This window comes from Salvelinus fontinalis, chromosome 6, assembly GCF_029448725.1.
Source record: "Salvelinus fontinalis isolate EN_2023a chromosome 6, ASM2944872v1, whole genome shotgun sequence".
NCBI lineage: Eukaryota > Metazoa > Chordata > Actinopteri > Salmoniformes > Salmonidae > Salvelinus > Salvelinus fontinalis.
In genome coordinates, this window is record NC_074670.1 from 75673253 (window position 1) to 75684980 (window position 11728).

Below are 11728 nucleotides of genomic sequence, written 5' to 3' on the forward strand. Positions count from 1 at the left end.
AACAGAGATCATGTGGTTTGGTAAGAAGAATGCCCCTTTCCCCACAGGTGTGATTACTACCTCTGAGGGTTTAGAGCTTGAGGATGCTTAGATGGTGCACTGTCCTTCTCTCAGCACATATCAAAGCTGCAGGCTAAGGTTAAATCTAGACTTGGTTTCCTCTATCGTAATCGCTTCTCTTTCACCCCAGCTGCCAAACTAACCCTGATTCAGATGACCATCCTACCCATGCTATATTATGGAGACATCATTTATAGATCGGCAGGTAATGGTGCTCTCGAGCGGCTAGATGTTCTTTACCATTCGGCCATCAGATTTGCCACCAATGCTCCTTATAGGACACATCACTGCACTCTATACTCCCCCGTAAACTGGTCATCTCTGTATACCCGTCGCAAGACCCACTGGTTGATGCTTATTTATAAAACCCTCTTAGGCCTCACTCCCCCCTATCTGAGATATCTACTGCAGCCCTCATCCTCCACATACAACACCTGTTCTGCCAGTCACATTCTGTTAAAGGTCCCCAAAGCACACACATCCCTGTGTCGCTCCTCTTTTCAGTTCGCTGCAGCTAGCTACTGGAACGAGCTGCAATTAACACTCAAACTGGACAGTTTTATCTCAATCTTTTCATTCAAAGACTCAATCATGGACACTCTTACTGGCAGTTGTGGCTGCTTTGCGTGATGTATTGTTGTCTCTACATTCTTGCTCTTTGTGCTGTTGTCTGTGCCCAAAGATGTTTGTACCATGTTTTGTGCTGCTACCATGTTGTGTTGCTACCATGTTGTTGTCATGTTGTGTTGCTACCATACTGTGTTGTCATGTGTTGCTGCCTGCTATGTTGTTGTCTTAGGTCTCTATGTAGTGTTGTCTCTCTTGTCGTGATGTGTGTTTTGTCCTATATTTATATTTGATTTATTTTTAATCCCAGCTCCCGCAGGAGGCCTTTTGCCTTTTGGTAGGCCGTCATTGTAAATAAGAATTTGTTCTTAACTGACATGCCCAGTTAAATGAAGTTTAAATAAAATAAAATAATATGTATTGCAGATTGACGAAAATTACATTTCAGTCAGTCAACAGTCTCAACCAAGTTCTGCTTACACTTATTTCATCTTGGGAAGATGTTGGTTAGGCTACATTGCTTATTACCTTTTCAAAAACATGAAAGGTTGGATACAACGTATCTAGCATTAGACGCGTAATACTTTTTTGTTGTTTAGACTTTTACAATAGAGAGACTACTTTTGTGTAGCCACACGATGGCGCCCACGGCCAAAGCCATTCGGTGAAGCGGAAGCTGTCGTTTGCAAAAAGGAAACGTGAGAGATTTGATCTCTCTTCCGGATAATAGTTTTTTAAACGTGTTTTGTAGGATATAATCAAAGAGTTTCTAAACCCAGACGCGTAACATCGCAAGCATACCAGACCTGGATTTTAGAAGTCAATGAGAGAAGTAAAAAGTTATTCCTTAGTTGTTAATTTTCTCGAAATCCAAAGGCATAACCTATATTCGAGCCAAGTAGTTGAACATATTATTACTCCAAACTCGGGAAAGTGACAAACTGACGAGTTTTCATTTTGCTCCCTTTGGAAACGACAGGCTGTGGTCTATCTTGGGTTAGTTATACCCAATGATGTGTTTCTGCGCATGAGCATAGCTAGCCATCGTCGCCATGACATCGCCTACAAGTCTTCATACTGTACTGTCTTTGATATAATATGTATCTCTATATCTATTACTGGTACATAACCATTATACCGTAGAATAAGAAGCTCACTTGCTACATTTTGACTACGTGAAATGTAACGTTACAGGCTGAGCAGAATAATACGGATTTATCGACTTTCATTCCGGTCAAAATGTCTAAACTACAGTTGCTGAACGTGTATGTTACCGAACGACTAACAGCGGCAGTTGCAGAGATATCCGTGGCGGTCGACAGAACGGTAGTAGAGTTGTATGAAGAAATCTCCCGTTCTAAGGAGGAGAATAACCGTCTGCGAAGGCTGTTGGATTTGGTTTTCAACCCGGAGATAAAGTTACACAAAGCAGGTTTGTATTGACTAGCTACTGTATTTGCCAGAATAGATTCCGACCCTACACTCGCTTACAGCTGCATTGGGGGTCGGACCCCATTCATAGTCATAGATGCTAACTGATGCTGCAGCCCAATTGATGATAGAATCTTCTGCTCAGGGGACTTTTGTTAATAAGAGCCCGACTCTCGTTCTTAACATTAAAACGCATCGCTTGCGGTACGGTTTTGGAAACATAAGGAACGTATCCTTCATATCAACAATAAACTATTTCCAAAATGACTATACACCGTAGGATTGGGGTTAGTGTTCCCACGGCCATATCTCCATGTTTACAGCTCTTTGTTTTTGAACGTTTTTTTTTTACAGAAGACAGATGGAAGACATAGTCGGTCACCTGTGCAAATTAGCTATCTAGCGTGGGCCGAACACCTGTATGTATACATAACTGGGGAGGAAGTGTCGTTCGACAACTGGGGGCACACACGGCATATAGATCTGTGCAGTAAGTGTATAATTATTTATTTGAGAGATTATTTATTGCAGATCAGGGGCATTATCTTATGTTTCGAATGTAAGATCCAACTAACTTGGTCATCCGTTAGTGATGGGGGGAAAAGGAGATTTAGTTACATATCAGGAGATTGTTTTCTTATATATCGCATCGTTTTGAAAATTTAGCAATGTATATCTTTTTTTTGCTAGTTCACCAAAACTCCATATCCTTTTCTCCACTTTCTTTTTAAAAAGGGAGACAATTTGTTTTCAGCACATTTATTTCCATGACTGATCAAAACTTGTTTTCCCTCTCTTGTCCCTCAGGAAGCCGGTCTGACCCCAGTGCAGCTGTATAGCAAGTGTAGGGTCGGAACCTATTCAGGCTACCTCTGTATTAGCTCAACTTAAAGGAATCAAACTGATATCAAGTTAATACAAGAATTGAGCTTCTATTGTAATATTGACTCTATAAAGATGTTCTAATCAATAACATGGAAGTGATCAATAGCTAAGTAGCATTTTTAACATTCAATTCTAAGTAACTTTATATTTCTCCATCAGATGCCCAGCAGCTCACTCACCTCATATCTGAAGAGGTTCCCCCTGAACAGCAGCACTGTGAGCAGGAGTGGAGCCCCAGTCTGGTTCAGGAGGACCCAGTGCCCACACAGATTAAAGAGGAACAGGAGGAACTACAGACCAGTCAAGAGGAAGAGCAGCTTCAAGGGCCCTTTGATACCAAAGACTCCATATTCACTTCTCCCTGTGTGGAAAGTGACTGTGATCAGGAGAACCCATCTCAGCCCTCACATCTTTACCAAACCCAAACTGTGGAGGACAGAGAGAGGGGTTCTCTACTCACCAACACATCTATAGAGATCAAAACAGAACCTGATGGAGAGGATTACAGAGTATCAGAACCAGCCAGTGACTCTCAGCCCCTCTCTGCAGTAAATCCAGACTGTTCTGCAGCTCAGAGTGAAAACATGGAAAGTGATGATGAGGTGGAGAGTGGAGGACTACAATCAGGGTCTAAGACACTCGAATCAAAAAGAAAACAGATTGAGAATGGAGAAAGGTTCCATACCAGTGCTGGAGGCAGGACGGCCACTATGTTGCCCCGTTTGACATCTTCTAGTCAAACGTATGCTGCTCCTTATTGTTGCAAGGTGTGTGAAATATTTTTTTTATTTGAGAAAAACACACACAGAGCATAAAGAATGCCAGTGTGGTGTATGTGGAAAAAACATATATATTCTACAGAAAGTATGACAGGTCACCTACAAACTCATACTGAAGAAAACATTTCTTGTCATGATTGTGGCAAATGTTTCTCTTAAGAATAGTGATCACACAATACATAGGAGTCACACAGCAGACAAACCATATTGGTGCAATCAATGTAGGACATACTACACACAGAACGTACACCTTAACCTGTTAACGCCTGGTGTGACATGTCACGGTGTCTCTAAACACCTGGGGCCTCATTCATCAGTGTGTACGCACAAAACATTCTCTAATCCTAGCATGTCACCGTGTCTCTAAACACCTGGGGCCTCATTCATCAGTGTGTACGCACAAAACATTCTCTAAACCTAGCATGTCACGGTGTCTCTAAACACCTGGGGCCTCATTCATCAGTGTGTGGGCACAAAACATTCTCTAAACCTAGCATGTCACGGTGTCTCTAAACACCTGGGGCCTCATTCATCAGTGTGTACGCACAAAACATTCTCTAAACCTAGCATGTCACGGTGTCTCTAAACACCTGGGGCCTCATTCATCAGTGTGTACGCACAAAACATTCTCTAAACCTAACATGTCACGGTGTCTCTAAACACCTGGGGCCTCATTCATCAGTGTGTGGGCACAAAACATTCTCTAAACCTAGCATGTCACGGTGTCTCTAAACACCTGGGGCCTCATTCATCAGTGTGTACGCACAAAACATTCTCTAAACCTAGCATGTCACGGTGTCTCTAAACACCTGGGGCCTCATTCATCAGTGTGTACGCACAAAACATTCTCTAAACCTAGCATGTCACGGTGTCTCTAAACACCTGGGGCCTCATTCATCAGTGTGTGGGCACAAAACATTCTCTAAACCTAGCATGTCACGGTGTCTCTAAACACCTGGGGCCTCATTCATCAGTGTGTACGCACAAAACATTCTCTAAACCTAGCATGTCACGGTGTCTCTAAACACCTGGGGCCTCATTCATCAGTGTGTACGCACAAAACATTCTCTAAACCTAACATGTCACGGTGTCTCTAAACACCTGGGGCCTCATTCATCAGTGTGTGGGCACAAAACATTCTCTAAACCTAGCATGTCACGGTGTCTCTAAACACCTGGGGCCTCATTCATCAGTGTGTACGCACAAAACATTCTCTAAACCTAGCATGTCACGGTGTCTCTAAACACCTGGGGCCTCATTCATCAGTGTGTACGCACAAAACATTCTCTAAACCTAGCATGTCACGGTGTCTCTAAACACCTGGGGCCTCATTCATCAGTGTGTACGCACAAAACATTCTCTAAACCTAGCATGTCACCGTGTCTCTAAACACCTGGGGCCTCATTCATCAGTTTTGAACTTGATAGGAAAGTGTGCGTATCTCCCCCCATGCATATACACAACTCCTAGTGGTTGATCAACTGTATTGCAAGCAAATCTTATTTAGGTGGAAATGGTTTGATGGAAATTATAATAATGGCTAATAAAAAGACAATGTAATCCTTATGATAAAACTGATGCATTTGCCGTTGGTATATCATATATTAATTTTACTTTTACTATTTAAAGTCCTAAATCATAATCACATTACAGGACATGTCTCTATTATTATATAGGACTAAATCATAATCACATTGGAAGACATGTCTCTATTATTATATAGGACTAAATCATAATCACATTACAGGACATGTCTATTATTATATAGGACTAAATCATAATCACATTGGAAGACATGTCTCTATTATTATATAGGACTAAATCATAATCACATTACAGGACATGTCTATTATTATATAGGACTAAATTATAATCACATTGGAAGACATGTCTCTATTATTATATAGGACTAAATCATAATCACATTACAGGACATGTCTATTATTATATAGGACTAAATCATAATCACATTGGAAGACATGTCTCTATTATTATATAGGACTAAATCATAATCACATTACAGGACATGTCTATTATTATATAGGACTAAATCATAATCACATTACAGGACATGTCTCTATTATTATATAGGACTAAATCATAATCACATTACAGGACATGTCTCTATTATTATATAGGACTAAATCATAATCACATTACAGGACATGTCTATTATTATATAGGACTAAATCATAATCACATTACAGGACATGTCTATTATTATATAGGACTAAATCATAATCACATTACAGGACATGTCTCTATTATTATATAGGACTAAATCATAATCATATTACAGGACATGTCTCTATTATATAGGACAAAATCATAATCATATTACAGGACATGTCTATTATTATATAGGACTAAATCATAATCACATTACAGGACATGTCTCTATTATTATATAGGACTAAATCATAATAACATTACAGGACATGTCTATTATTATATAGGACTAAATCATAATCACATTACAGGACATGTCTCTATTATTATATAGGACTAAATCATAATCACATTACAGGACATGTCTCTATTATTATATAGGACTAAATCATAATCACATTACAGGACATGTCTCTATTATTATATAGGACTAAATCATAATCACATTACAGGACATGTCTATTATTATATAGGACTAAATCATAATCACATTACAGGACATGTCTCTATTATTATATAGGACTAAATCATAATCACATTGCAGGACATGTCTTATTATATAGGACTAAATCATAATCACATTGCAGGACATGTCTTATTATATAGGACTAAATCATAATCACATTACAGAACATGTCTCTATTATTATATAGGACTAAATCATAATCACATTACAGGACATGTCTCTATTATTATATAGGACTAAATCATAATCACATTACAGGACATGTCTATTATTATATAGGACTAAATCATAATCACATTACAGGACATGTCTCTATTATTATATAGGACTAAATCATAATCACATTGCAGGACATGTCTTATTATATAGGACTAAATCATAATCACATTGCAGGACATGTCTTATTATATAGGACTAAATCATAATCACATTACAGGACATGTCTATTATTATATAGGACTAAATCATAATCACATTACAGGACATGTCTATTATTATATAGGACTAAATCATAATCACATTGGAGGACATGTCTCTCCTTTTCTGACATGACTAGTTTATTCCTGCTACACAACAGGTCTCACTGCACCACCCTCTGTAGAGCTTTGCGGTCGAGGGCGGTGCTGTTGCCATCCCAAGCAGTGATTCAGCCAGTCAAGATGCTCTTGATGGTGCAGCTGTAGAACTTTTTGAGGAGCCGAGGGTCCATGCAAAATCTTTTCAACGTCCTGAGGGGGAACAGACGCTGTCGTGCCCTCTTCATGGGTGTGGTTGTGTGTGGACCAGAGTTTGTAATTGGAGTTGAGCTGTTGGAAATTCCACTCATCGCTTACGGATCAGTCTTTGCTCACCGCTCCAGCTCGCAACTTCTTTTCCCTCTAAATATCGCTCAGCGCTCACAGGGAAAAAAATACTGCCTTTCCAAATTCACTTCATTCATTTTTTGTTTAAAAATATAATTTAACAAACTCCTCATCTACTTTTGTGACTATGTAACATTTGTTTTTTAAGTAGGCTATCGTAAGAAGCTTCAACATTCCTACAACATGTAGGCTATGATGATATGAGAACGCTGGGTTTAAAAAGACAACTGGCAATTTCTCCAATCTATTGCAGCTCAGATACTTCAGTTGTAACTGGCTCTGTTGCGCTCACATTTTACAGTTGACAGACAACTTTTTCACTGTTACAAACGTAGACTTCTCTTTTTTAACAATAGCCTTTGAAGAAATCAAAACGTCTCCAGTGCTGCTGCATGGGCTTATTGGTTGTCTGGCTATATATATTACACAGGCTGTGACCTGTTTCTTGGTCGACTCATATCAACATCTCTGCGCGTTAGTGGTGGTGTAGGCTAAATAACTACAACAGAACAGTGATGAAGGAAATGGAAAATGCCCAGAGCTCATGGCTGATCGGTATCGGAGCAAAATTGAAATGGGCAGACGCTCCACATTTTTTTTATTTTTTTTATACACTCCACGCTCAAGCCAAATTATTCTCCACTTCCATCCTCTGGTGTGGACCATGTTAAGTCCTTAGTGATGTGGACACTAAGACCCGCCCCACTACAGCCCCGTCGATGTGGATGTTGTGCTCTCCCCTCTTTCTCCTATAGCTCCTTGGTCTTACTGACGTTGAAGGAGAGGTTGTTATCCTTGCACCACCCTGCCAAGTCTCTGACCTGCTCCCTGTCGGCTGCCTCGTCCATGACCAGGCCTACCACCTTCATGCTGTCAGCAAACTTGATGACGGTGTTGGAGTTGTACGTGACCACACAGTCGTGAGGGAACAGGGAGTACAGGAGGGGACTAAGCACACACCCTTGAGGGGCCCCTGTGTTGAGGGTTAGCGTGGCAGAGGTGTTGTTGCCTACCCTGTCCAATCATATCCAGGTGGAGGAGGGCAGTGTAAAGTGCAGTAGAGATTGTGTCATCTATGGATCTGTTGGGGCGGTATGCAAATTGAAGTGGGTCATTCAATAGCCAACAATGCTCGAAAGTAAACAGACCCGTAGCCTATTTAAAATATTTGACGATATGGATATGCTACAGCATTGTTGTGCGATAGGAACGTGACATCATAGCCTTTCATCTCAGAGCCTATACCAAGGCAGGAGATAGAAACACAATCATGTATTGATAAGTTAAATATTGAACAACAATTTGTCTTTTTCATAATAGTGTGGGCTGTAGCATTTTACTTTGAAATTGTTCGAATAGACAATCAATCTTGCAGAATGTGCGGCCAGTGATTGGCACCAGCTATAGGCAGCATGCATTTTTTGATTTGAAAAAAACCTACAGAAATGTGATCAAATTTGCCATTGCGCTTTCTTTTAGAAATTGTCATGGCCCAGTTCCAACATCTCTATATCATACAGCAAAAATAGTTTGTCTCTGATTTATCAATGACAACATGGGTATATGTTGAATGCAACAGTTTTATAAATCCCAATAATTTGTCACGCAATGCATTCTCAGACTGGTTGAACAATAACCATCTCAAAATTAGTGTCTGTGTGTGTGTGTGTGTGTGTGTGCGCACTCTGGCTGGCTGTATTTCATACGTGTTCATCTTTTTTCAGCATCCCACCCAAGAAACGTTCAACTGTTCAAGATGCTTTTGCATTCATCACTATGACGACAGTGATTAACTGCTAATAATAATAGTAACTCATTATGATAATGATGATATTGTTTGATTATTTGGTTAGGTTGCCACAGGCCTGAACCAAGCTAATACAAGAGGACGTCCAGCTGCTGACGCCATACACCCTCCAAAGCCACCCAAAGTGGTCCGTACTGGAGTTACCGATGATGTCCGCACGGATCAAATTGAACACTGGCCAGTGAAATGTGAGACGCGGGGTCGCTGCAAAGTCTGCCAGAAAAATGTAACGAATACCCTCTGTCAGAAATGTGATGTAAGACTGTGTTTCACTTTTGAGAGGAATTGCTACAAGTTGTACCACATGCCTTAGTGCAACATGTTTACAATGCAGAGATAATTACACACTCACAAGATGAACAACTTGTTCAATATATATGATGCTTCTTTTAGAACTTGGATTTCAAAAGTGATGAGTCAGGCTTCATGATGAACGTTTATATTTCAATGGTTTTATGACATTGTATTGCTATTGTTGTATTTAAATGCAATGTTACACATTGATACACACACACACTCTCTTCTGTCTTTATCAGAGTCTAATATGTTATGAATTATTATTGAGATTTTGTGTATTTCTGAAGATTTTTGCCATTTCTTTTGCAATTCAGGACTTAACTCAGGGTTATACTTGGTTCACATTGAAATAAAGCTGTAAGATTTGATAAACTGAGTGGTTTCTGTGTTTTGTATTTAAAAGAGACATATGTTACAGTATATGTAATATGTTATTTGGGTCTCCTAATCACAGTTTCATTTTCATGCGAGGACAACTGGGTCTGGGTAAGGGTTAAATGTCATATGAGAACTCATACAAGGGAGAAATAATTTAGGTGCAAAAAGGTGTAAAATCAAATCAAACTTTTGTCACATGCACCGAATACAACAAGTGTAGACTTTACCGTGAAATGCTTATTTACAAGTCCTTAACCAACAGTGCAGTTCAAGAAGAGTTATGAAGATATTTACCAAGTAGACAAAAGTAAAATGTAATGATAAAAAGTAACACAATAAGAATTACAATAACGAGGCTATATACAGGGGGAACCGGTACCGAGGCAGTGTGCGGGGGTACAGGTTAGTCTAGGTAATTTGTACATGTAGGTGGGGGTGAAGTGACTGCATAGATAATAAACAGCGAGTAGCAGCAGTGTACAAAAGGGAGGGGTCAATGTAAATTGTCCGGTGGCGATTGAATTGTTCAGCAGTCATGGCTTGGGGGTAGAAGCTGTTGAGGAGCCTTGTGGTCCTAGACGTGGCCCTCCGGTACTGCTTGCCGTGCGGTAGCATAGAAAACTAGCTTGGATGACTGGAGACTGACAATTTATGGGCTTTCCTCTGACACCGCCTAAGCGAAGGTATATACTGAACAAAAATATTAATGCAACATGTAAAGTGTTGGTCCCATGTTTCATGATCTGAAATAAAAGATCCCATAAATGTTCCATAAGCACAAAAAGCTTATTTCTCTCAATTGTTGTGCACAAATGTGTTTACATCCCTGTTAGTGAGCATTTCTCCTTTGCCAAGATAATTAATCCACCTGACAGGTGTGGCATATCAAGAAGCTGAATAAACAGCATGATCATTACACAGGTGCAACTTGTGCTGGGGACAGTAAAGGCCACACTAATCTTAATTTTCAAGGTAATGGGTGATTTAAACTTAAGACGGCAATAGACGTCAGGAACTTGGCTGTGAGCTAACCGACCAGAGCTGCATTTGTTCAATTCTATTATCAGAGTGTGCCAGTGGACTGCTGGTTTAGTGAGAAAGTGTTTCTTGTGAGGTTTTCTGTCCTCAGATACAGAGAGCTGTGAAAGCCTGTCTGCAAATGAAGAGGTCCCAATGAAGAGCAGTGGTTCTCAGTCCTGGGGACTCAAAGGGTTGCACATTTTTGTTTTTGCCTTAGCACTGCACAGCTGATTCAGATTATCAACTCATCATCAATCTTCAAGTGGTATTTATGTATTCATATTGATGCTATCCTTGATATGATCCTGCTGTTGTCACATGCTACACATGCACATGTGTGTGCATATCCATCTATCTATCCAATGTTATCATGATTTCATATGAGACATTATACTTTCGTAATCCACAATGACCTGGTGATGTGAAAGTATAATAATGACATTATCTTCCATATTCCTACAAATACCCTTTAAGTGGTAATTCCTTCAAAACAATTTCCTACAGTTACCTTGTAGGGCACTGCACAGTTGGGTGACCAGGACCATCTGGGACTGCCTCCTGGAGGAATTCAGGTGTGTGAAGGCTACCTGTGTCCTGCATAACTTCATGAGGATGGACATGAGGACCAGGAGGTGATCTGAAGCTTGCCGCCGTGTCCCAGAGGAGGAGTCTGCTGCTCTGCAGGATGTTTCAAACATGGGGGCCAACAACGCAGAACAGGAAGCAATCCATGTGTGGGAGATCTTCAACTCCTACTTCTTCGAAGAGGGTGCTGTTCCCTGGCAACACCATAGACTACACTATGCACAACCAAAGATTATTTTAAGAGACATCCACATTGCAATAACAGTATTCTTCCATTTACTTAACTATGTCAACTACAGTTATTCAATTCACAGTTTCTCTCCCTTTGATTTCTACTTCTCAGGCGAGGGTCCTGTTTAGGTAAGGGTGTGATGTCTGTACAAAAACAAAACAGGCTATTTTAAATCACCATGTTGAAAAA

General features: G+C 40.1%; 1 protein-coding gene across 3 annotated transcripts; it reads left to right on the top strand.

Annotated features, from left to right (window-relative positions):
- The first annotated feature begins 1338 nt into the window (after positions 1–1338).
- LOC129858435 (uncharacterized) lies at positions 1339–9700 on the top strand. 3 transcript variants are annotated; one of them, XR_008760032.1, is made up of 4 exons: positions 1339–2059; positions 2413–2548; positions 2866–3710; positions 9074–9700. XR_008760032.1 is itself a non-coding variant. In XM_055927652.1 (3 exons), exons 1-3 carry the CDS (start codon positions 1867–1869, stop codon positions 9338–9340), a joined length of 1068 nt encoding a protein of 355 aa, XP_055783627.1. In that variant the 5' UTR covers positions 1346–1866; the 3' UTR covers positions 9341–9700. The 3 variants fall into 3 exon arrangements, 1 of the variants encoding a protein (XP_055783627.1); XR_008760031.1 differs by having other exon boundaries at positions 2413–3710; XM_055927652.1 differs by lacking the exon at positions 2413–2548 and having other exon boundaries at positions 1346–2059; positions 3103–3710.
- The last annotated feature ends 2028 nt before the right edge of the window (positions 9701–11728 follow it).

Excerpts from the sequence above, each read along its gene's own strand:
- LOC129858435 (XM_055927652.1), top strand. The coding sequence starts at position 1,867 with ATGTCTAAACTACAGTTGCTGAACGTGTATGTTACCGAACGACTAACA. Across the intron at positions 2,060-3,102 it reads GATAAAGTTACACAAAGCAG|ATGCCCAGCAGCTCACTCAC; the intron begins GTTTGTATTGAC and ends TTTCTCCATCAG. Across the intron at positions 3,711-9,073 it reads CTGCTCCTTATTGTTGCAAG|GTTGCCACAGGCCTGAACCA; the intron begins GTGTGTGAAATA and ends TTATTTGGTTAG.